At 36.5% G+C, this 22,274-nt stretch overlaps 1 protein-coding gene across 1 annotated transcript in view; it reads left to right on the top strand.

The window, feature by feature from the left end:
• The window catches only part of Rnf17 (ring finger protein 17), a 123,627-nt gene that overhangs the window by 17,073 nt on the left and 84,280 nt on the right, over window positions 1–22,274 (top strand). The window contains exons 6-10 of the mRNA XM_034498835.2: window positions 4,053–4,153; window positions 8,720–8,891; window positions 16,440–16,516; window positions 16,752–16,826; window positions 20,670–20,977. Coding sequence (XP_034354726.1) covers window positions 4,053–4,153; window positions 8,720–8,891; window positions 16,440–16,516; window positions 16,752–16,826; window positions 20,670–20,977 — 733 coding nt within the window. The remainder of the gene's footprint in view (window positions 1–4,052; window positions 4,154–8,719; window positions 8,892–16,439; window positions 16,517–16,751; window positions 16,827–20,669; window positions 20,978–22,274) is intronic.

Below are 22,274 nucleotides of genomic sequence, written 5' to 3'. Positions count from 1 at the left end.
ATGTGTACATTTGGATTGGATGTATATCACTGAGGTGAGGTAATAATATAATAATAGAGAAACAAACAAAAGAATTAAAAATTACCCCTCCCCATGGCCTGCCAAGATTGCATATGTTACAAGTAAAATCAGAGGTTTTGAGAAATTGGAATATGTACTTTATTTGAACTGAATTTTCATATTTGTAGATACCAGTTACAGATAGCCTCTTGGTTAAGAACAGGAACTCTTGTCCATGTCTCCCTCTCAGTGTTGGGGCCTCATTTGCCTTGATCCTGTGCAGATCTTTTGTGTGTTGCCACAGTCTTTGAGTTCATATGTACATTAATCTTCATTGCTTCTAGAAGACCTTATTTCCTTGGAGTCATCCATTACTTCTGGCTCTTATAGTCTTTTTGCCTCTCCTTCCACATAGATATCTGAGTGTTGGTAGTGGAGGGGTTGTTGAAGACATCCCACTTAGGACTAAGTGTGCCAGGGTGCCTCACTCTTTGCACATTGTGCAATTGTAGATCTTTGTGTTAATTCCCATCTACTGCAAGCAGAAGCTTCTCTGACAAGGGCTGAGCGAAGCACTAATTTATGGATATAGCAGTATGTCATTACAAGTCATTTAATTGCTGTGTTCCTTTATCAAAATGTAGATTTTCCTCTCGAGCCCATGACCCATTTAATCTAAAGCTCTTGGCCACTTAAGCAGTGGCACATGAAGTGGGCCTTAAATCCAATCAAAAGCAATTGGTTTTTCCCATAACATATATACCACTATCATACCAATATGTCTTGCAGGCTACTATTGTAGGTCACAGGATTTGTAGCTGGGTAATATTGATGATTACCTTTATTCTTTAGTTGTATGTAGAGAACCTTCCAGAACCACGAATGCTAATTAATTGTGGTGAGGTTTCTAGTAAAGTACCAGCTCAGCTTCTTAGTGTTCAGTGACATAGGAAAGGTAAGCATTGCCTTCATTAAAAATGCCTTACTGTCATGTTGTAGAGAGCAACTGGCAATAGCCTGTGGTGTTTAGGGCTTTCCATGGAACCCCTTTGGCCAATGACTCAAGATACAACCCATTCTTGGCACTGGAGATTTAACTTGGTTTAATAAAGTGTTTAGTTGGGGCCTTGTCTCCTCCTATTTGATAACTCCATTTATATTTCTTTCATATATGTATATTTCCTCCCCACTAGTACCTTACTAGGAACCTGACCTTTGTGGCTATTTGGATTGACACAAATTTCGAAAGCTTAAAAGATAACATCCACATATAAGAGAAATCATGTAGTATTTGTCTTTTGGGATCTGAATTACCTCACTCAGGGTGGTTTTATTTTTTCTGTCTCCATCCATTTACCTACAATTTTCATAATTTTATTTTTTAATAGCTGAATGATAATCTGTTGTGTAAGTGTACTACAGTTTCATTACCATTTGTCAGTTGACAGACATCTAGGCTGTTTCCAGTTTATGGCTATTATGAATAGAGCAACAATGAAAATGGATGAGCATGCATCTCTGTAGTAGGATTTAGAGTGCTTTGGGTGTATACCCAGGAGTAGTATGGCTAGATCTTGAGGTAGATTCATTCCCAGCTTCCTTAGGAAACACCACACTGATTTCCATAGTAGCTGTACAATTTACATTCTCAGCAGTAATGACTGTTTCTTGCCACCATGTGCTGTCATTTGTTTTATTGATCTTGGCCATTGTGACTGCAGTAAGATAAAATCTTAAAGTAGTTTTAATTTTCATTTCCCTGATGGCTAAGGATTTTGAACATCTCTGTAAGTGTTCTTAGCCATTTCATCTTTTAAGAACTCTCTTTAGTTTGGCTAGTTTTCTTGATGTTGCCTTTCTAGATCTTTATATATTTAGATACTAATTATGTAATTAGTAAAGATCTTTCCCCATTCTATAGACTGCCACTTTGCCCAAATGATGTGTTACTTGCCATACACCTTTTCAGTGACCTGAGGTTCAGTTTGTTAATTGTTGGTCTTAGTGTCTGTGCTGTCAGTGTACTGCTCAGAATATACTTTGCTGTGACAAGTTCAAGCCAGTACTCCACTTTCTCTTCTGTCAGATTCAGGGTATCTTATCTTATGTTGAAGTTCTTGATATGTTTGGAGATGTGTTTTGTGCAAAGGGATAAATATGAATCTGTTTTCATTCTAATACATGTAGCTATCCAGTTTGACCAGCACCATCTGTTGAAGATGCTGTCTTTTATCCAGTGTGTATTTTTGGCTTTATCAAATATTGAGTATCCATATATGTATAGATTTATGTCTGGTTCTCCAATTCAGTTCCATTGGCCAATGCCATTCTATTTTTATTACAATAGCTCTGTAAAACAACTTGAAATCTGAGGTGGTGATACTTCTATGAATTGTCTTTATTATTCAGGATTGTTTTAGCTATCCTGGGGTTTTTGTGTTTCTATATGAACTTGAAAATTGTTTTTTAAGTTTCTGTGAAGAATTGTGATGGAATTTTGTTGGGGATTGCATTAAATATATAGATTGCTTTTGGTGGGATGACCATTTTCACAATATTAGTCCTACTGACCTACTGACCCATTAGACTCTTTTCATCTCCTTGTGTTTTCTTTGATTTTTTTTTCAGTGTCTCAAAGATTTTATTATAAACTCTTTCTCTTACTTGATTAGAGTATTTCCAAGATTTCTTTGTTTTTCTTTCATTCCTTCCTTTCTTCCTCCCTCCCTTCCTTCCTTCCTTCCTTTCTTCCAGGGCTATTTCGAAAGGTATTCTTACCTGATGTATTTTCTTAATATGTTTGCCTTTTGTGTATTAGAATGCTACTGACTTGATTGTGTTGATTTTGTATCCTGATATTTTATGTATAAAATTGTATAATCTGCAAATAAAGATACTTTTACTTCTTCTTATCCCATTTGTTTCCCCTTAATCTCCTTCAGTTATCCTATTGTTTTGACTAGGGTTGTATTGTTTATATTGACTATAGTTTAATATAGTACTATATTGAATAGGTATGAAGAGAGTTGTCTTAGTTAGGGTTTCTATTGCTGTGACAAAACATCAATCTCTTGGTGAGGCTTACCTGTGTGATTATTTTGTTTGACATCCTAAGTTTTTCATTTCCAATTTTACTTCATTTTTTTAGTAATTCTATTTTTACTTTCATGTCTTAAAATGTTTTCATTATTTCATTTAACTGTCTGTACTTTTATAGTCTTCTCTAAACATTTATTCCAATCCCCTTTAAGGCACTTGAGCACATTTCAAATTGCTGCTTTGAAGTCTTTGTGTAGTGGTTCAGCTAACTTGCATTTCTTGGGGCTTATTACAATGGCTTCTGAAGGAGGCATATTATCTTGACTGTTTATATTTGTATTTTTGCACTGTTATCTAGGACTCTGGGGTTATGACATTTTAGGTGTTTCTTGGTATATATATCACAATTGTCCTTGTTAAACAGGTGTTCATTCTTTGTTGTTGCCCATTCTGGATCCTAGGCAAATATGGTGGTAGCTCTGGGGTCCCTGGCAGAAAGTAGGTCTGTAGGTGATACAAAGGAATGTAGGTGGGCTAAGAAGAAAAGCTAAGAAGAGGCAGTAGGGAAGAGCCAGGAAAGCCTGGGTCTGCATCAAGAAGCAGAGTTCTAGGGAATGGAGACAGTGTGGGAGGAGGGGCTGGGTATTTGGTTTGGTTTGTAATTTAGAGAATCCTGCTGTAGAGAAAATCAGTGGTCCAAAATGGCTTTTGTCTTATAATGACAAAAAGGGATAAGAAAAATATCTATAAAACCTATCCTAGATTTTTAGGTGTTAACTGCTTTTTTTTTCCTTTGTTTTGTGAAATTATCAGTACAAAAATGTCTGCAGAGATGTGATCTTACTAACAAGGGCCAGAGTATAAAGTTGAACTTAATGCTTGGTTCTGTTTATTAACACCTCTGTGGCTGGTTGGGAAGGTCTAGAAAGTACCTTTTATATTCTACAATATAGTGACGATACAACTACTACAAAATAAAAGTACAGGTTGGTTCATTGAATTATTTTTTCCAGATGCTTGATAGCACACAAGATCAAACAAGACAAGAGACACACAGTCTAACAGAGGTTGTGGAAAAAGAATTTGATACACTTCTTGCTTCTCTAGATTCCAGGTAATGACTTTAAAATACAGATTGAATGAAACTGAAGTTCTTAACATTAACTTGTCACTCTGTTCCTTTGTTTAGACTGAAGTAACATGTTACTTTAAGCTTGGAAGGTAGTTGGTGAATCTTAAAGACTGATTCCAGCTAGGTGTGGTGACTCATGCCTATAATTATAGCATTCAGGAGGCTGGTGGAATTGGGTTTCTGTGAATTTGAAACCAATCTGGGCAACAGTAAGAGAGACCCAAAAGAAAAAAACTAAAAGATTGACTTTGACTTAAATTCAAGTGAAAACTTTTTATACTTCCAAAATTTTGTCTATCTGCTTTTTAATTCCATTGCTAAGCTAACTTTAAAGTTAACAAGATTTTCATTGTCTTTGTTCCCTGTCCCCCAAAGCTCTCCATCTCCCGTGCATGTGTGTGCATGTGTGTGTGTGTGGTGTGTGTGTGTGTGTGTGTGTGTGTGTGTGTGTGTAAATAGCAAATCACTGTATAGCCTAGGCTGAGCTCAAACATATGATCCTCTTGCTTCAATTTCCCAAGTGCTATTTCAGGTCTAAGCCTCCAGCTTTTTCTTACAGCAGTTAACAAAGAAAAATATTTTTCATAGCCTAACTCATATTGTAGAATTCATGTGTTTGGAGAAATATAAAGCACTTTTTCTTCTACATGGGCCTACCATTTTCTCATACGTGATTAAAATAATCATATGAATCATAATCATATATGTGATTAAGGAATCACAAACATGATTCTTGAAATCACATTTAAAGAAACAGGCTCTTGAAACTTTTGATATGACCAAAACATATGCTTAGTAATGTCATTTGTCTCCAGGCGGTGGTGGCGCACGCCTTTAATCCCAGCACTTGGGAGGCAGAGGCAGGCGGATTTCTGAGTTCAAGGCCAGCCTGGTCTACAAAGTGAGTTCCAGAATAGCCAGGACTACACAGAGAAACCCTGTCTTGAAAAACCAAAAAAAAAAAAAAAAAAAAAAAAAAAAAAAAGTGGTCATTTGCCTACAGTTTCAGAGGGTTAGTCTATATCATGGTGGAAAACATGGCAACAAGCTGGCAGTAATGGTTCTACAGAAGTAGCTGAGAACTCTCTAAGCTACAGGCAGCCCACTGAGAGAGACTGGGCCTAGCCTGGGATTTTGAAATCTCAAAGCCCAGTGACACACTTTCTCCAGCAAGGCCACACTTCCTAACCCTTCCCAACAGTTCAGAACCAAATATTCAAATATATTAGCTTATGGGGGCCTTACTCATTCAAACCACCACAGGTATATACCTGAGAGTGTTGTAGCTGGGTTGTACAATGGTTTTATTTTTGTTTTGTTGAGACACCTTTATACTAATTTCCATAATGGCTGGATTCATTTACACTCCCATCAGTGGTGTATAAAAGTCCATCTTTCCTCTACATCCTTAAAAGCATTTGTTATTTTCTTATTGATAATCATACTATCTCTCATTTCTTTCTTTTTTTTCTTTCTTTCTTTTTTTTTTTTACTAATTTTTTCTTTATTTTTATTTTCTGCATCTGGGTGTTTTGACTGCATGTATGTCTGTGTACCATGTATTCACAGTGCCCACAGAGTCCAGAAGAGGGCATAATATTCCCTGGAACTAGAGTTACTAGTGGTTGTGAGCTTCCATGTGAGTGCTGGGCATCAAACCTGTGCCTTCTGTAAGGGCAGCCAATGCCCTTAACCTCTGAACCACCTCTCTAGCCCTTTTTTGCCTCTTTTCTAACACAACTTTGCTAAATATGAAATTTAACTGTTGACAGGTTTTTTTTCCATTCACACTTTTATGTATATGCTTCAATTGCCTTCTAGCCTTGAAAGTTTCTCCTGAGAATTTGACCAATAATTTTTATAGGAATCAGTTGTATATGACAAACTATATTTCTCTTCTTGGTTACATGATTGTTTCTCTGTCAACAGATTGACTGTATGGATTTATTTTTAGATGGAGTTGGTTTGTAAATATCTCTGTCTCATCAAATTCTGGAGATTTTGGTGGGGGGGGGGCATTTATTTACTTACTTGTTTATTTTGTAGTGTTTTCCTATTTCGTCAGATCTCCTTCTGTTTGTGTGCCTATTGACATGTTACACGTCCTGGAATCTCTCTTCCTTTCAAGTTTTTTCATTCTTGTTTTGCTTTGTTACCCAGAGACAATTTTAATTGTCCTGTCTTCTAAGCTTGCTGAATCTTAGTTCTGCTTCCACCAATGCCTCATTCCTCTGCTTTGTTTGTTTGTTTGCTTGGCAGGTCCTTATTATATAGTACAGATCAGCCTTAAACTCACCATGTAGCCCAGGCTGACCTCAAACTCAGAATTGTCTTGCTTCATGCTGGGATTACAGGCATATTCCATCATGTCCAGATTTCTAATCCAGGATGGAAAGCTAAGCAGTCATTCTATCCCTGAGAACATTTGCTACCATGATTCCTTCTCGTGTTCTTTTTGTCTTGATATTAGAACTTTATTCTTAGGCCACCCTCCTAATTTCTGCTTCTTTATTCATGTTCTCCTTTGTTTCTTTGAACATACTTAAGATAGTTGTTTCAAATCAGTTTACAAAGTCCAATACCTATGCTTCTTTAGAAATTCTCTACCACTCTGTTTTCTTCCTTTAACTGAGCCATATCATGTTATAGTTGTTATTCATTCATATCCCTGGTAGGATTTGGGTTAAAACTTGGGCCTGGAAAACTAGCAACCTTTCTCAGTCTTTATAGTCTGATTCTTGCTGGAACATTCTTTGTAGAATAGCTTGACACATTTTGAGTCTTGGGATTGGTATAAGATGAAAGCACAAGGTCAGCTCATGTGTGGCCCAAGAAGTTCAGCTTAGCTTCTCCCTGGTTTCAAGTTACATATTGTATGTCTATGTATAATCTCTGACCCTATAAAAGTATCTCATTGCAGCCTTCCTGAGAATCCCCCAAGCTTTTCTACTGCCAAAGATCTAAAACAAAAGATCTATCATGAGTCTGGTTTCTTGTTCTTCCTCTGGTTGGAGGTGAGGAATTGGCAACTGTATTCCTGCTTCCAGAAGAAGATACAAAGCATCTTTTTTTAAAATGCTATTTTCTAGAGTTCTCATCAGATAATATTAGCCAGTTCGGGGTTGGGTTTTTTTTTTTTTTTTTTTTATATATCCATGGGAGAATAAGACTTCCTTACTCCTTTCTAATTCCATATAGGTCATTCCATATAAGTGAGCTTTTAGGAAATTACTACAACTTAACAAAAGGGACATGTTTCCTTTAAATAAACCACTCTCAAAAATTATGTATCACCAAATGGTTTGAAGAAATATATTTACCTTTAAAACCTAGCCTATTTCCTTTAGTGTTAGCAAACTTTTTTTTTTTTTTTTTTTTTTTGCTAGAGGCTAGATTTGATTTGGAGAAAATAATGAGAGCTCATTTTGTTTAATGATTAAAATACTTGAATTTTTCAGTTTTCAGTTTAGACATGTTTAAATTGCTATAATAAAGTAATTCCACCCTAGAGAAGAGAAATTATTTGAGTAATGCTATGTATCTAGTGAAAACAACTATTTAACCATTCAAGGAAATATCTTGAAGATGATTGTTAATTGTCATCCAAGTTATGCTTTAATGTTGGTCTTAAATCTTATTATATACTCTTCATGGACTATGTACCTATGGTAATATTTAAATGTGCAGTCAAACCCTGGCAAAAATGAGTGCAGATATCTCTGTAGGGACACAAAAGATTACAGGATAGATGCAGAATCTCTCCTAGCTAGGTTGAATGCTCTAAAGTCTTCTCATGTCTGTGATGTAACTATATCTTTTAAACCATATTTTTCTGTTTTAAAGACTTACGTATTTATTGTTACATGTGTGAGTGTTTTGCTGAATATGTATGCCTGGTGCCCCATGGAGGTGAAGAGAAGACATCAGATTCCCTGGAACTGGACTTAGAGACAGTTGTAAGCCATGATGTTGGTGCTAAGAACTGAAGCCAGGTCTTTCAAAAGAACAGTACTAATTATCTTAACCATTGAGTCATCACCCCAATTACTTTATTTTTTAATTTTATATTTTAATTGTTTTTTAATGTGTGAGTGCTGCTGATCACAGAGGACAGAAGGGGGATTCAGATCCCCTGGAACTGGAGTTAGAGGTACTTGTGAGCTGCCTGACTTGGGTGCTGGGAACTAAACTCAGGTCCTCATCAAGAAGAGCAGTATATGCTCTTAACAACTGAGACATCTCTCCAGCCCCGCCCCCTTTTGTCTTATTTACACATGGACTTCAATTGTAATTTATTTCAGTTTAATTGAATGCCTCATTTAGCCACATTATGTGTTATGTTTATCAACTAATAAAATTAGCTTTTCATATGCTATTCAATTAGAACTTGCCTCTTTTAGCCATATTGTTTTAATTAAATTCATTATCAGTAAAGTGAATCTATTATTTTAGTTAAATTTAAATTTAGTGAAATTAAGAATACTACTCAATAATAAATTTATATAAATGCTACTAAAACGTTTCTTCAAAACTTTGTCTTGAATAAAGGAAAAAGAGCTTGTGTGAAGAACTTGTAAGACGTACAGACGATTATTTGTCAAAATTAGTAACAGTTAAAAGCTACATTGAAGAGAAAAAAAGTGATTTGGATGCAGCTATGAAGATAGCAAAAGAACTCAAATCAGCTCCTTCTCTGAGGACCTACTGTGACCTGACTCAGGTAATATTAATGCTCCAATGTGAATTAGTGCTGTGTAGCTTACTTTACATACTCTAGACTATGGGCTTGGTATGTAGGACTTTGTTTGTTTTTCCAATTACACTAAACTCTACAAGTACTCCTTGATTTATGCTGGAATTATAGTCTGATAAACCTACTATCAAGTTTACAAATATTTTAAAACAAAATGTATTTAATACAGATAACCTGCCAAATGGCATGACTTAGCAGCAGTGTACTGTAGAGAGTCCACTGCTTATTTTTTAATGGTTTCTTTCTTTCTATCCATCCATCCATCCATCCATCCATCCATCCATCCATCCATCCATCCATCTATCTATCTATCTATCTGCTTGGTTTTTTGAGACAGAGTTTCTCTGTGTAACAGCCCTGGCTGGCCTGCAACTTGTTTTGTAGACTGGGCTGGCTTCAAACTCAAAGAGATCCACCTGCCTCTGCCTCCCAAACACTGGGCTTAAAGGCGTGTGCCACCTTGCCTGGCTTCATTGCTTACTCTTAGGAGCCTGTAATTCTCTGCTACTGCCCAGCTTTGTAAGAAAGGATCAGCTCACAAAGATTAAAAATCAAATTATAGTTTCTAGTGAATACATACTGTTTTGAAATATTGTAATATATATGGACATTACATGTATTACACATTATAATACAGTACACATATATACACACATACATGAAAAAATAGGACTGTCTTTGTTGGTAATCAATACTACTTAGGTGTTGGATTCTTTCTTTTTTTTCTTTTTCTTTTTTTTGATACAGGGTCTTTCTGTGTAGCCATGGCTGTTTTGGAATTTGCTATGTAAGCCAGATTGGCCTAAAACACAGAGATTTGCCTATCTCTGCCATCCAAATGATAGTATTAAAGGCAAGCAGTACCACACAGGCAGTATTTGAATTCTAAGACATATACTGCTACTGTTTAGCCTTTTAATATTTTTACAGTTTAGAACACATAATCTTAAAGCAAAGTAATTTGACAATAAGGTGAAAACTGAGGTTTGTGTTACTTAGATTTCCATTTCTACAACAAATATCTGAGATAGTCAACTTATAAAAAGAAAGGTTAGATTTTGTTCACAATTTTGTGAGCACTTAATTGCTTGTCTTCTTTGTTTTGGGTCTCTAGTGCATATCATGTTGGAGAGTATAGCAAAACAAACCATGTGTTTCATGGCCAGGAAGGAAAAGAGACAGGAAGAGATTGGATCTGACTGTCCCTTTTCAGTGACATTCTACCAGTGACTTAAACCTCACATTAGTCCTTAACTCTTGAAGGTTCCCTACACTTTCAGTAGCACCACCCTAGGTCTTTAGAGGACACTTCAGTTGCAGACAGTAGAAGAGTTGTAAGACACTTGAATTAAAGATAAGGACCCATACAAACAGCAAACAAAGCAAGACTGTTTTCTTCTCATGAGTTTATAGCTGAACTTTTGACTTAAATCTTTAATTAAGATTCCTCTTGTCTCCTTATATATACAATGTGCAAATCAGGGAATAGTTGTTTCAGCCAGCTCCTGTTTTATCATCTTGTGCCTAGAGAGAAAAGTTGTGCAAAATAGAAATTTCTTTATTATAGCACAAATTGACACAAGATTAACAATATCCTCTTAGCTAATTCTGCTTCATTCTCTAAGTGGGAGAATCTCCTATTAATCTTTCTGTCCTCAGAGTCTTATTTCCCATAATGAAAAAAGTTCAAATGAAGCACTGAGATATAGAATTAGAAGTTATTGATTTAATTGTCTCTAGAATCTCCAACTTTAAAGAAAGGATGAAGAATTTGTCAGTATCTTCTTCCTGATCCTCCACTAACTGTAATTCTAAAAACAGTATGTTTACATGCGAGGTTTTGAAAAAAAGTAGAAAATGTGTTTACTCTGGTTAATTTAGTTAGGAAGATGAGGCAAATGGAAGAAGCATTTGATAACACAGGTACATAATGAATCTGATCAGAATTTTCTATATTCAGACAGTTACACTCTAATGATTTGTTGGTTATATCTGTTAATGTATCTCTCTAGATAACTTTAAATTCCTTAAGAGATATTTGCAAGCATTTGATTTATGCCCTATACTTTGAGAGGCCAAAAAGTAAACTTAAATGGATCAATTGAATACCTAAATGCTCATTTTCCTTCTAAAATTCTCTTTTAGCTATATTTTTATTGGATAATTTATTTACATTTCAGATGTAATCCCCTCTCCCCCCACCCGGGAACTCCCTATTTCATTCTCCCTCCTCCTGCTTCTATGAGTATATGCCCCTCACCCACCCTCCGACTCCCACCTCCCCACCCATGATTTCCCCCACACTGGGGCATCCAGCCTTCACTGGACCAAGGACTTCCTCACCCACCTATGCCTGACACTGTCATCCTCCCCTATATATACAGCTGAAGCCATGGGTTTCTCCCTCTGTGCTCCCAGGCTGGTGGTTTAGACCCTGGGAACTCTGGTTGGTTGGTATTGTTACTCTCCTCATGGGGCTGCAAACCCTTTCAGCTCCTTCAGTCTTCTCTCTCACTCCTCCATTGGGAACCCCATGATCAGATCAGTGGTTAGCATTGCCTCTGTATTTGTCAGGCTCTGGCAGAGCCTCTAAGGAGACAGCTATATCAGGCTCCTGTCAGCATACACTTCCTGACATCAACATCAGTATCTACCTTTGGTGACTGCACATAGGATGGATACCCAGGTGGAATGGTCTTCAGACAGACCCTCCTTCAGTTTCTGTCCCACACTTTGTCTCCATATTTTCTCCCATGAGTATTTTGTTACTCCTTCTAAGAAGGACCTAAGCACCCACACTTTGGTCTTCCTTCTTCATGAGTTTCATGTGGTCTGTGAGTTATATATTGAGTACTGTGAGATTTTGGGCTAATATCCAATTATCAGTGAGTGCATACCATGTGTGTTCTTTTGTGATTGGGTTACCTCACTCAGGATGATATTTTCTAGTTCCATCCACTTGCCTAAGAATTTCATGAATTTATTGTTTTTAATAGGTGAGTAATATTCTATTGTGTAAATGTACCATATTTTCTGTATCCATTCCTCTGTTGAAGGACATCTGGGTTGTTTCCAGCTTCTGGCTATTATAAATAAGGCTGCTATGAACATAGTGGAGTATATATATCCTTGTTATATGTTGGAGCATCTTCTGGGCATATGACCAGGAGTGGTATAGCTGCGTCCTCAGGTAATTCTATGTCCAATTTTCTGAGGAACCACCAGACTGATTGCTCTGTAGTACAGCGTGAGGTCAGGGATGGTGATTCCCCCAGAAGTTCTTTTATTGTTGAGAATAGTTTTTGCTTTCCTGGGTTTTTGTTATTCCAAATGAATTTGCAAATTGTTCTTTCTGACTCTAGGAAGAATTGATTTGGAATTTTAATGGGGATTGCATTGAATCTGTAGATTGCTTTTGGCAAGATGTCCATTTTTAATATATTAATCCTGCCAGTCCACGAGCATGGGAGATCTTTACATCTTCTGAGATCTTCTTCTATTTCTTTCTCCAGAGACTTGAAGTTCTTGTCATACAAATCTTTCACTTGCTTGGTTAGATTCACACCAAGGTTATTTTATGTTATTTGTGACTATTGTGAAGGATGTCATTTCCCTAATTTCTTTCTCAGTCTGTTCATTCTTCGAATACAGGAAGGCTACTGATTTGTTTGAGTTTATTTTATATCCAGCCACTTTGCTGAAGTTGTTTATCAGGTTTAGGAGTTCTCTGGTGGAAGTTTTGGGGTCACTTAAGTATACTATCATCTGCAAATAGTAAAATTTTGACTTCTTCCTTTCCTATTTGTATCCCTCTGACTTCCTTTTGTTGTCTAATTGCTCTGGCTAGGACTTCCAGTACTATATTGAATAGGTAGGATGAGAGTGGGCAGCCTTGTCTAGTCCCTGATCTTAGTGGGATTGCTTCAAGTTTCTCTCCATTTAGTTTGATGTTAGCTACTGGCTTGCTGTATATTGCTTTTACTTTGTTTAGGTATGGGCCTTGAATTCCTGATCTTTCCAAGACTTTTACTATAAAAGGATGTTGAATTTTTTCAAATGCTTTCTCAGCATCTAGTGAGATGATCATGTGGGTTTTTTCTTTGAGTTTGTTTATATAGTGGATTACATTGATGGATTTCCAAATATTGAACCATCCCTACATTCCTGGGATAAAGCTTACTTGATCATGATGGATGATTGTTTTGATGTGTTCTTGGATTCGGTTTTCAAGAATTTTATTGAGTATTTTTAAATCTATATTGATAAGGGAGATTGGTCTGAAGTTCTCTTTCTTTGTTTGGTCTTTGTGAGGTTTAGGTATGAGTGTGATTGTAGGTTCATAGAAGGAATTGGGTAGTGTTCCTTTTGTTTCTATTTTGTGGAATAGTTTGAAGAGAAATGGTATTAGGTCTTCCTTGAAGGTCTGATAGAATTCTGCACTAAAACCATCTGGTCCTGGGCTCTTTTTGTTGAGGAGACTTTTAATGACTGCTGCTATTTCTTTAGGGGTTATGGGACTGTTTAGATGGTTTATCTGCTCCTGATTTAACTTTGGTACCTGGTATCTGTCTAGAAAGTTGTGCATTTCATCCAGATTTTCCAGTTTTGTTGAATGTAGGCTTTTGTAGTAGTATCTGATGATTTTTTAATTTCCTCAGTTTCTGTTGTTATGTCTCCCTTTTCAGTTCTCATTTTATCAATTTGGATACTGTCTCTGTGCCCTCTGGTTAGTCTGGCTAATGGTTTATCTATCTTGTTGATTTTCTCAAAGAACCCTCTCCTGGTTTTGTTAATATTTTGTTTAGTTCTTTTTGTTTCTACTTGGTTGATTTCAGCCCTGAGTTTGATTATTTCCTGCTGTCTACTCCTTTTGGGTATATTTGTCTCTTTTTGTTCTAGAGCTTTCAGGTGTGCTGTCAAGTTGTTAGTGTATGCTCTCTCCAGTTTTTTTTTTTTTTTTTTTTTTTTTTTTTTTTTTTGGTAGGGACTTAGAGCTATGAGTTTTTCTCTTAGCACTGCTTTCATGGAGTCCCACAAGTTTTGGTATGATGTGTCCTCATTTTCATTAAATTCTAAAAAGTCTTTAATTTTTTTCTTTATTTCTTCCTTGACCAAGTCATCATTGAGTACAGTGTTGTTCAGTTTCCATGTGTATATTAGCTTTCCATTGTTTTTGTCATTATTGAAGACCAGCCTTAGCCCGTGGTGATCTGATAGCATGCAAGGAATTATTTCAGTCTTTTTGTATCTATTGAGGCCTGTTTTGTGGCCAGTTATATGGTCTATTTTGAAGAAGGTACCATGAGGTGCTGAGAAAAAGGTATATTTTTTTGTTTTAGGATGAAATGTTCTATAGATATGTGTTAAATCCATTTGGTTCATGACTTCTGTTAATTTCATTGTGTCTCTGCTTAGTTTCTGTTTCCATGATCTGTCCATTGCTGAGAGTGGGGGTATTGAAATTTCCCACTATTATTGTGTGATGTGCAATGTGTGATTTGAGCTTTAGTAAAGTTTCTTTTATGTATGTGGGTGCCCTTGCATTTGGAGTATAGATGTTCAGAATTGAGAATTCATCTTGGTAGATTTTTTCTTTTATCATTTGAAGTGTCCTTCCTTATCTTTTTTGATTAGTTTTGGTTGAAAGTCCATTTTATTTGATATTAGAATGGCTACTTCAGCTTGTTTCTTGGGACCATTTGCTTGAAAAATTGTTTTCCATCCTTTTACTCTGAGGTAGTGTCTGTTTTTGTCATTGAGGTGTGTTTCCTGTGTGCAGCAAAATTCTGGGTCCTGTTTATGTATCCAGTCTAGTAGTCTACATCTTTATATTGGGGAGTTGAATCCATTGATGTTAAGAGATATTAAGGAAAAATGATTGTTGCTTCCTGTCATTTTTGTTATTAGAGGTGGAATTATGTTTATATAGCTATCTTTTTTTGGGGTTGTTGGAAGATTACTTCCTTGCTTTTTCTAGATTGTAGTTTCCCTCCTTGTGTTGGAATTTTCTATCAATTATCCTTTGAAGTGCTGGATTTCTGGGAAGATATTTACAAAATTTGGTTTTGTCATAGAATATCTTGGTTTCTCCATCTATGGTAATTGAGAGTTTTGCTGGGTATAGTAGTCTGGGCTGGCATTTGTGTTCTCTTAGGGTCTGTATGATATCTGTCCAGGATATTCTGGCCTTTATAGTCTCTGGTGAGAAGTTGGGTGTAATTCTTATAGTTCTGCCTTTATATGTTACTTTACCTTTTTCCCTTACTGCTTTTAGTATTTTTCTTTGTTTTGTGCATTTGATGTTTTGATTATTATGTGACAGGAGGAATTTCTTTTCTGGTCTAGTTTATTTGGGGTTCTCTAGGCTTCTTGTATGTTCATGGACATCTCTTTCTTTAGGTTAGGGAAGTTTTCCTCTATAATTTTGTTGAAGATATTTACTGGCCCTTTAAGTTGGGAATCTTCACTCTCATCTATACCTATTATCCTTAGGTTTGGCCTTCTCATTGTTTCCTGGATTTCCTGGATGTTTAGGTTAGGAGCTTTTTGCATTTTGCATTTTCTTTAACAGTTGTGTCAATGTTTTTCATGGTATCTTCTGCACATGAGATTCTCTCTTCTATCTCTTGTATTCTGTTGGTGATGCTTGTGTCTATGACTCCTGGTCTTTTTCTTAGGTTTTCTATCTCCAGGGTAGTCTCCCTTTGAGATTTCTTTATTGTTTCTACTTCCATTTTTAAATCTTGGATGATTTTGTTTAATTTCTTCTTCACCTGTTAGGTTGTGTTTTCTTGCAGTTCTTTAAGGGATTTTTGTGTTTCCTCTTTAAGGGCTTTTACCTGTTTACCTGTGTTCTCCTGTACTTCTTTAAGGGAGTTATTTACATCCCTCTTAAAGTCCTCTATCATCATCATGAGAAGTGATTTTAATTCTGAATCCTGCTTTTCCTGTGTGATGGGATGTCCAATGTTTGCTATGGTGGGAGAACTTGGTTCTGATGATGCCAAGTAACTTTGGTTTCTGTTGCTTATGTTCTTGTGCTTGCCTTTCACCATTGAGGTAACTCTAGTGCTACCTGCACTCACTGTCTCTGACTGGAGCCTGTCTTTTTAGTTATCTTGCTTGTGTCAGAATTCCTCAGAGTCCTGATGTCTCTGTGATCCTGAGCTCCTAGGTAGTAAATCTGCTGAGACTCAGGCTGCCTCTGGGATCCTGAAATCCTGCTGCTCTGAGTGCAGTGGGCGGAAGGGGAGTGGTATTCCGGAGGGGCGGGGTTTGGGGGGCTGTTGGAGCCTGATGGAGACTGAGTGTCCCAGGCTCCCAGTTTTAGCTCTGGGGTAGTGGGTGAGGTTTCTTACCTGCTGCTCTGAGTGCAGTGGTTCCTCTAGGATAGCTCAGGATATGGTATCTTCACTGGAGCAGACCAGCTAGGTGTCTGCCCCAGCCAAAAAGTTTTAGCTATATTTTTAATAAAAGAAAATTCACATATTAAGTGTGTTTGTCTCTTGACTCCAGATTATCCGGACCTTGAAGTTAACATTTGAAAGTGAATTGTCTCAAGTTAGTTCCATAATTCCAAGGAACCACCCCAGGTAAATAAGTCTTGATTCAGGAAACCATACCAAGAGTTATTAACACCAAGCAATTATAATTTGAAATGTTGGATCATACATGCGTCCTAGAGTGACAACCAAATTAAAATGATTGTAACTTATTTATTATTATAAGTTATTCAAATGCTTTTTTGAAGTTAGCTAATGTTAGCAACTGTTATATAGAGAAGAAATAAACTTATGAGAACATTTATTTATGTACTAAATGTTTTAGGTTGAATATAAATTGCAGTGAGATTATCTGCATGTTCAACAGTATGGGAAATATTGAATTTGAGGACTCAACAAAGTAAGTATTTTTAAGAATGGCAACATGCTGTTAGTATCTGATAATACCTATATCTAAAAGACAAATAAATGTTTAATTTGATTCAAGAGCTAAAATGGTCTAAAAGCTGCATTTCTATTGTTAATTTCTGTTTGTAATACTTTTTCAAAGACCTGGAAGAGATTATTATAGTGGTGTACATGCTTTGAAGCTGTTTGAAATTCATTCAGTCAACAAGTATTGAACACTGATTTTTGAACTAGACCCCAACACTCTAGAAGATATCAAGATAAACAGAGAAATTACAACATATAAAATAGAAATGAAAAAAATAAACTGTATAATAGTTGTGGTAGTACATGTAAGTGATAGAGCTGATACAAGGGAACAAAATGGTCATTTCTTCTTGGAACAAAAGAGAACTTGGAAAGATTCTATTTCCATTTACCTATGAAAAATGATTAACAATTGGAAAGGAGATCAAATGGAAGGTAGGCATCTGAGCAGCTAGACAGTAAACTAGCATGCCACAGTGGAGCACTTACTACAGCTCCATTCTGTGTCCCTCTGTGTACATAGAAACTAAATCCCTAAGGCTGTGCTGCTGTGTGACAGCATTTAAACTTTTTTTTCTACTTGCATGGTGTTCAGTATGATAGCTACTAACCACGTGTTGCTTAAACACAAGTTAATTGAGACTAAACAAAATGACAGATTTGCTTCTTTGGTTTCATAAGCCAGATCTCAAATGCCTAGTTGTCACATGTAGCATATTCAATGCTGCTATAACAAAATGCCTGAATAAAAATTTGTTTCCTTAGTCTGCAGTCTAGAAAGTTCAAAATTAGGGAGCTGACAAGTTCTCTATCTAATGATAATCTTGACCTCTGCTTCCAAGATGGCAGCTTACTAGTATGCATAAGGCCCTAGATTCAGACCTTAGTGCGAGGAGGGGGTGGATAGAGTTGACACTTTCAGTGTTGTTAACAGTTCTATTGGATGATAAAAAACACACTCAGAAGATTTTAAACATGAAAATAACAAACGTTCGATTGCATTTTTATTTTTTCATTTTATCTTTTTTTTTATAGTGTGGTCTATGTGGGCATGTGAGTGAATGTGCCTTTGGAGGCCAGAATAGGAGAGCATCAGATCTTCTGGAACTGAAGTTGTAGTTGACTGTGAGCTACCTGATGTGGGTGCTGGGAACTGAATTCAGGTTCTCTGTAAGAATAGCAGGTGCTCTTAACTGCAGAGCCATCACTGCAGCCCCCTAGACTATATTTTTAAAAGATAACTCTGGCCACACATATGCACCTTTAGTCACAGAACTAAGGAGGTAAAGGCAAGTAGATCTCTTTGAATCTAAGACTGGTTTAACCTACCTAGCAAGTTCCAGGCCAGCCAAAGCTATGCAAGTGTGCACATGTACAGACACACATCTATATTAAGAATACAGGAACAAAAGTAAATTGAGAGGAGAATAGTGCTATTTAGTTCCTATTTTATTGGCCACCTGAGGAGAAAGGTGGTGGAGGCATTTGAGTAAATGGGTGTAAGGCAAGATCTTGAACTTGATTCTGGATTTAGATTATTTATGTTGGTCTTTTTTTCCTACTACCCAGACAGAAGTGAGGAATCAAATTGATTGGAGTAATAATTAATCAAACTCTTCTAGGTACTGCCCTTAATTGTCAGTTTGACACAACCTAGAGTCATCTGTGAGGAGATGCCTCAACTGAGGAATTGCCTACCTTATGTTGGTCTAAAAGCATGTCTATGAGAGATTGCTTTATTAATCAGTGCAGAAGGGTCCAGCCCACTTGGTGGCACTATTTCTAGTCTGGTGGTCTAGAGTTGTGTTAAAAAAGATAAGTATGATCCTACAAGCAAGCTAGCAATCAGGTTTCTGCTTTAAGCTTTGCTTGGGTTACCCTGACTTGCCTCAGTAATAAACAGCAACCTGGAAGTAAAGGACAAAAAAAAATCCTTTTCTCCTCAAGTTTCCTTTGGTCAGAGTGTTTTATCACAGCAACAAGAAAGGAAACTAGTACAAATGGCATCAGACTGAGATAGCCTATTATCCTCTTTGTCATAAGGAAGACCTTGCTAGAAGAACACAGGGTACCAGTCTTCCCACAGGCAGTCCTTGGGTTAGCTTTGGGGCCTTCCATGGATAATCAGCAACCTTTGCAGGCAGTATGTTCTTCTAGATAATTTTAAAGTTTGAATATAGTTTCTATCAAATATTTTTAAGGTAAAAACTATCCTTCCTCTATATAAAAGTCTTTGCTAATCTTGTGTTGATTTTAAATGACTACTCTGAGTTAAACATTTATGAAGGTAAATTCTATAAGCTTCATATTAAATGACAAGTTTGCCCAATGGAGCAAGTATTGAAAAAGATCAAGGATAGTACTCTGGAAAATATTTAAATCTAAAACAATAAAGTGACCTGAAATATAAATAGCATTTATATGGTACAGGGAGAGAAAGGATGAAGATAAACAGAAATTGTGGTGTTGTATAAGGAAATATTAGTGAGAGGGAGCTAGTTAAACATTCAGTAAGGTCTGATGAGATTTATTATGCAAAGGTGTTTATAATACAAGGTTGTTTACAAATGGATCCTTCATAAAGGTCCTCTGTACAACTTAGATTAGATTTTTCTTAATGTAAATGCACACATTCTGTTGAAAGAGGCAGATAAACATTGTTACTAAATTCAGTTGCCTTTCTCTAATGTGTAAATTGGCCATTACTGTTTCATGAAGAAATAAGATCCATCATGAGTTAACTAAAATGTAACCTTTTTGAACTCATTCTCTTGCATTTAAAATTTTTTAATTATAAAATTGATAAATTAAAAGTATCTGGATATGAGAACAAGGCAGAAAAAATAGGAAGTAGGGCTGAGGAGATATCTCAGTCCATGAAGTGCTGTTGTGCAGGCAGGAAGTAGGGCTGAGGAGATAGCTCAGTCCATGAAGTGCTGTTGTACGGGCTCACCATGCAAAACCAGAGTTCAGATCTCAACACCATGCTAAAAAGCTGGGCACCACGGATGAGTTTACTGGAACTTGCTGAAGCCAGGTTCTGTGAGAGAACTTGTCTCAGCAAATAAATAAGGTGGACAGCAGTTGAGGAAGATACCAGAAATAAATCTCTGGCTTCCTCACATGTCTATGGTACACATAAGCATGCACTCATGCATGCATGAGCGAGCACACACAAAACTAAGTAAAGTAAGAAAAAATGCTAATATAATTTAAAGGAAACACTTAAGCCAAATCAAAATGACTTCTTTGGAAAACTGATGATATTGTAGGATCATATTATTATGATATTTGAAGTTTTCCTCAATTTTTCAATTATGATACTCCTTCCTGACTTTAAAACCCTAAAGGTAGCCAGGTAATCTCAAGACTTGGTAGGCTGAAGCAGGAAGATTATGCTCTAGAGACCAGGTAAGTTCCAAGCCAACCTGAACCACTTAGACCCTGCCTCAAATACAGCAGAGCAGAGCACAGAACAGAACAGAAAGAACAGAACAGATGATCTCAAAGGCTCCTTGGAGCTTTAAGTAAGCAGTTTCTTTGGGAGTTTGAAAACAGCAAGAGGGTTCTCTTGGGCCAGTGACCATGTTGTAATATTAGATTATATATTAGGGTATGCAACTCTTTAAGATTACCAAAAATCATTGAATTGTATGGTATATGTTTATGCTTCACTGAAGGTGTTTAAGATGCCTCTAGGTCACTTACAACTTTAATCTCTTGGTTTGTCATACTGTCAAGTAACAAATGAAAAAGAAATACTCTGAAGGCCACTATTAAAGTAATCCTGCTGTGTATTTTTAAACAGATGTTACCCTCTGAATGAAAATGAAGTTGGACAGAATGGTCAAAAGAAATTTAATAATAAAAAGGAACTCTGTTGTGATGTATACTCATCACTAGAAAAGAAAAAGGTAGATATGGTTGTCCTGGCTGATGAAGCACCTGTACCTCCTTTGCAAGCAGAGACCTCTGACAGGCATTTAGAAGGGAAAAACAAGAAGCCAAAGAAAGAGGTGGTTGTGGTGACATCTCCTAAGACTGTTGCTGTACTACCTCAACTGGGATCTAGCCCTGATGTGATAATTGAAGAAATTATTGAGGAAAACCTAGAATGTGAGTAAAATATAAAAGGAAAGATTTGTTACCTATATAGTTAATGTTCATGTGCTTAATAGAAACACGCTGCTCTAGTCTCTCATATCCTCATCATGAGTTAGAACTATTGATTCCATGCACCTTCATATAACCCAAAGTCAAAAAGTTGGGTTTTTTAGCTTTTTATTTATTTATATTGGGTTTAGGGGGATAGGAGGAGCCTCACAGTATGATGCAGTTTGGCCCAGAATTCACTATATAGCCCACTGGGCTCCTATTTAAAGTAGCCTGCCTCAGTGACTTGAACACTGGGATTGCTAACATGAGCTACTATGCCTGGCTTGATTTTTAAAGGCCTTTGTTGGCAAAGAATTCCAGCAGTCAGAAAGCAGAAGCAGGCAGATCTCTGTAAATTTTAGGCTACCCTGGTATCCATAGTTAGCCCTGACCAGGCAGGGCCTCATGCTGAGACACTGTCTCAAACAAACACAGATATGGTACCTGGAGAGTTGGCTCAGCAATTATTAAAAGCTTTATTATTATTGAAAAGGACCAGAGAACCTGGGTTTGGTTCCTAGCACACACATGGTGGTTTACAGTCATCTATTACCCCAGTTCCAGGGGATCCAACTCCTCTTTCTGACCTTAGCAGGCACCAGGCACCCACCCATGAACATACATGCATGCAGGTAAAATACCAATACACGTAAAAATAAAGTAAAATCTTAAAATCTAAAAAAGAAAACTTCTGAGGTGCAACTTTAATATTTGATGTATTTAGGGTATTTGACATTTTTATGTTATACATTTAAGCATGATATAAATGATACAAATAAATAGATAAAATTTATGGGTGTAGTTTTATTATCTTTGTTCTGAGACTTAATCTGTTTGGAATTAAACTGTTTCAAATATCATTTTATAACAAGTAAATATTACAATGGTTTATAGTGTTAGTATTCTGTCCATTCTTGTAGAAATGGAATGCTACTGCTGTAAGTGGTGTTACATTATCAGTCTTCTTAAGGACAGTTTTTAACACTGTTGTTTGTTTTACTGGTTGATTTTGCAGACCAGGCTTTTAATTGGAATTTATTTGAAATATTTTCATAGAATTTTAAATGCATAGAAAGTAAAAGAATAAAGAAAGGAGAGTAAAACAGACTTTTTAAAGGGGATAATAGGGCATGCTTGAGAAAGTGTAGGCTTCGCAACAGAGACCCAAAATTAAATTTTAAATAAAAAAGACAAATCTCCCCTCTAAATTATCATCATTGATTTTTGAATGACTTCTGATTACCTATCATGACATTAC

This window comes from Arvicanthis niloticus, chromosome 3 (genome assembly GCF_011762505.2).
Source record: "Arvicanthis niloticus isolate mArvNil1 chromosome 3, mArvNil1.pat.X, whole genome shotgun sequence".
NCBI lineage: Eukaryota > Metazoa > Chordata > Mammalia > Rodentia > Muridae > Arvicanthis > Arvicanthis niloticus.
Note: the sequence above shows the minus strand (reverse complement) of the source record. Positions and strands in the feature narration are given on the sequence as shown.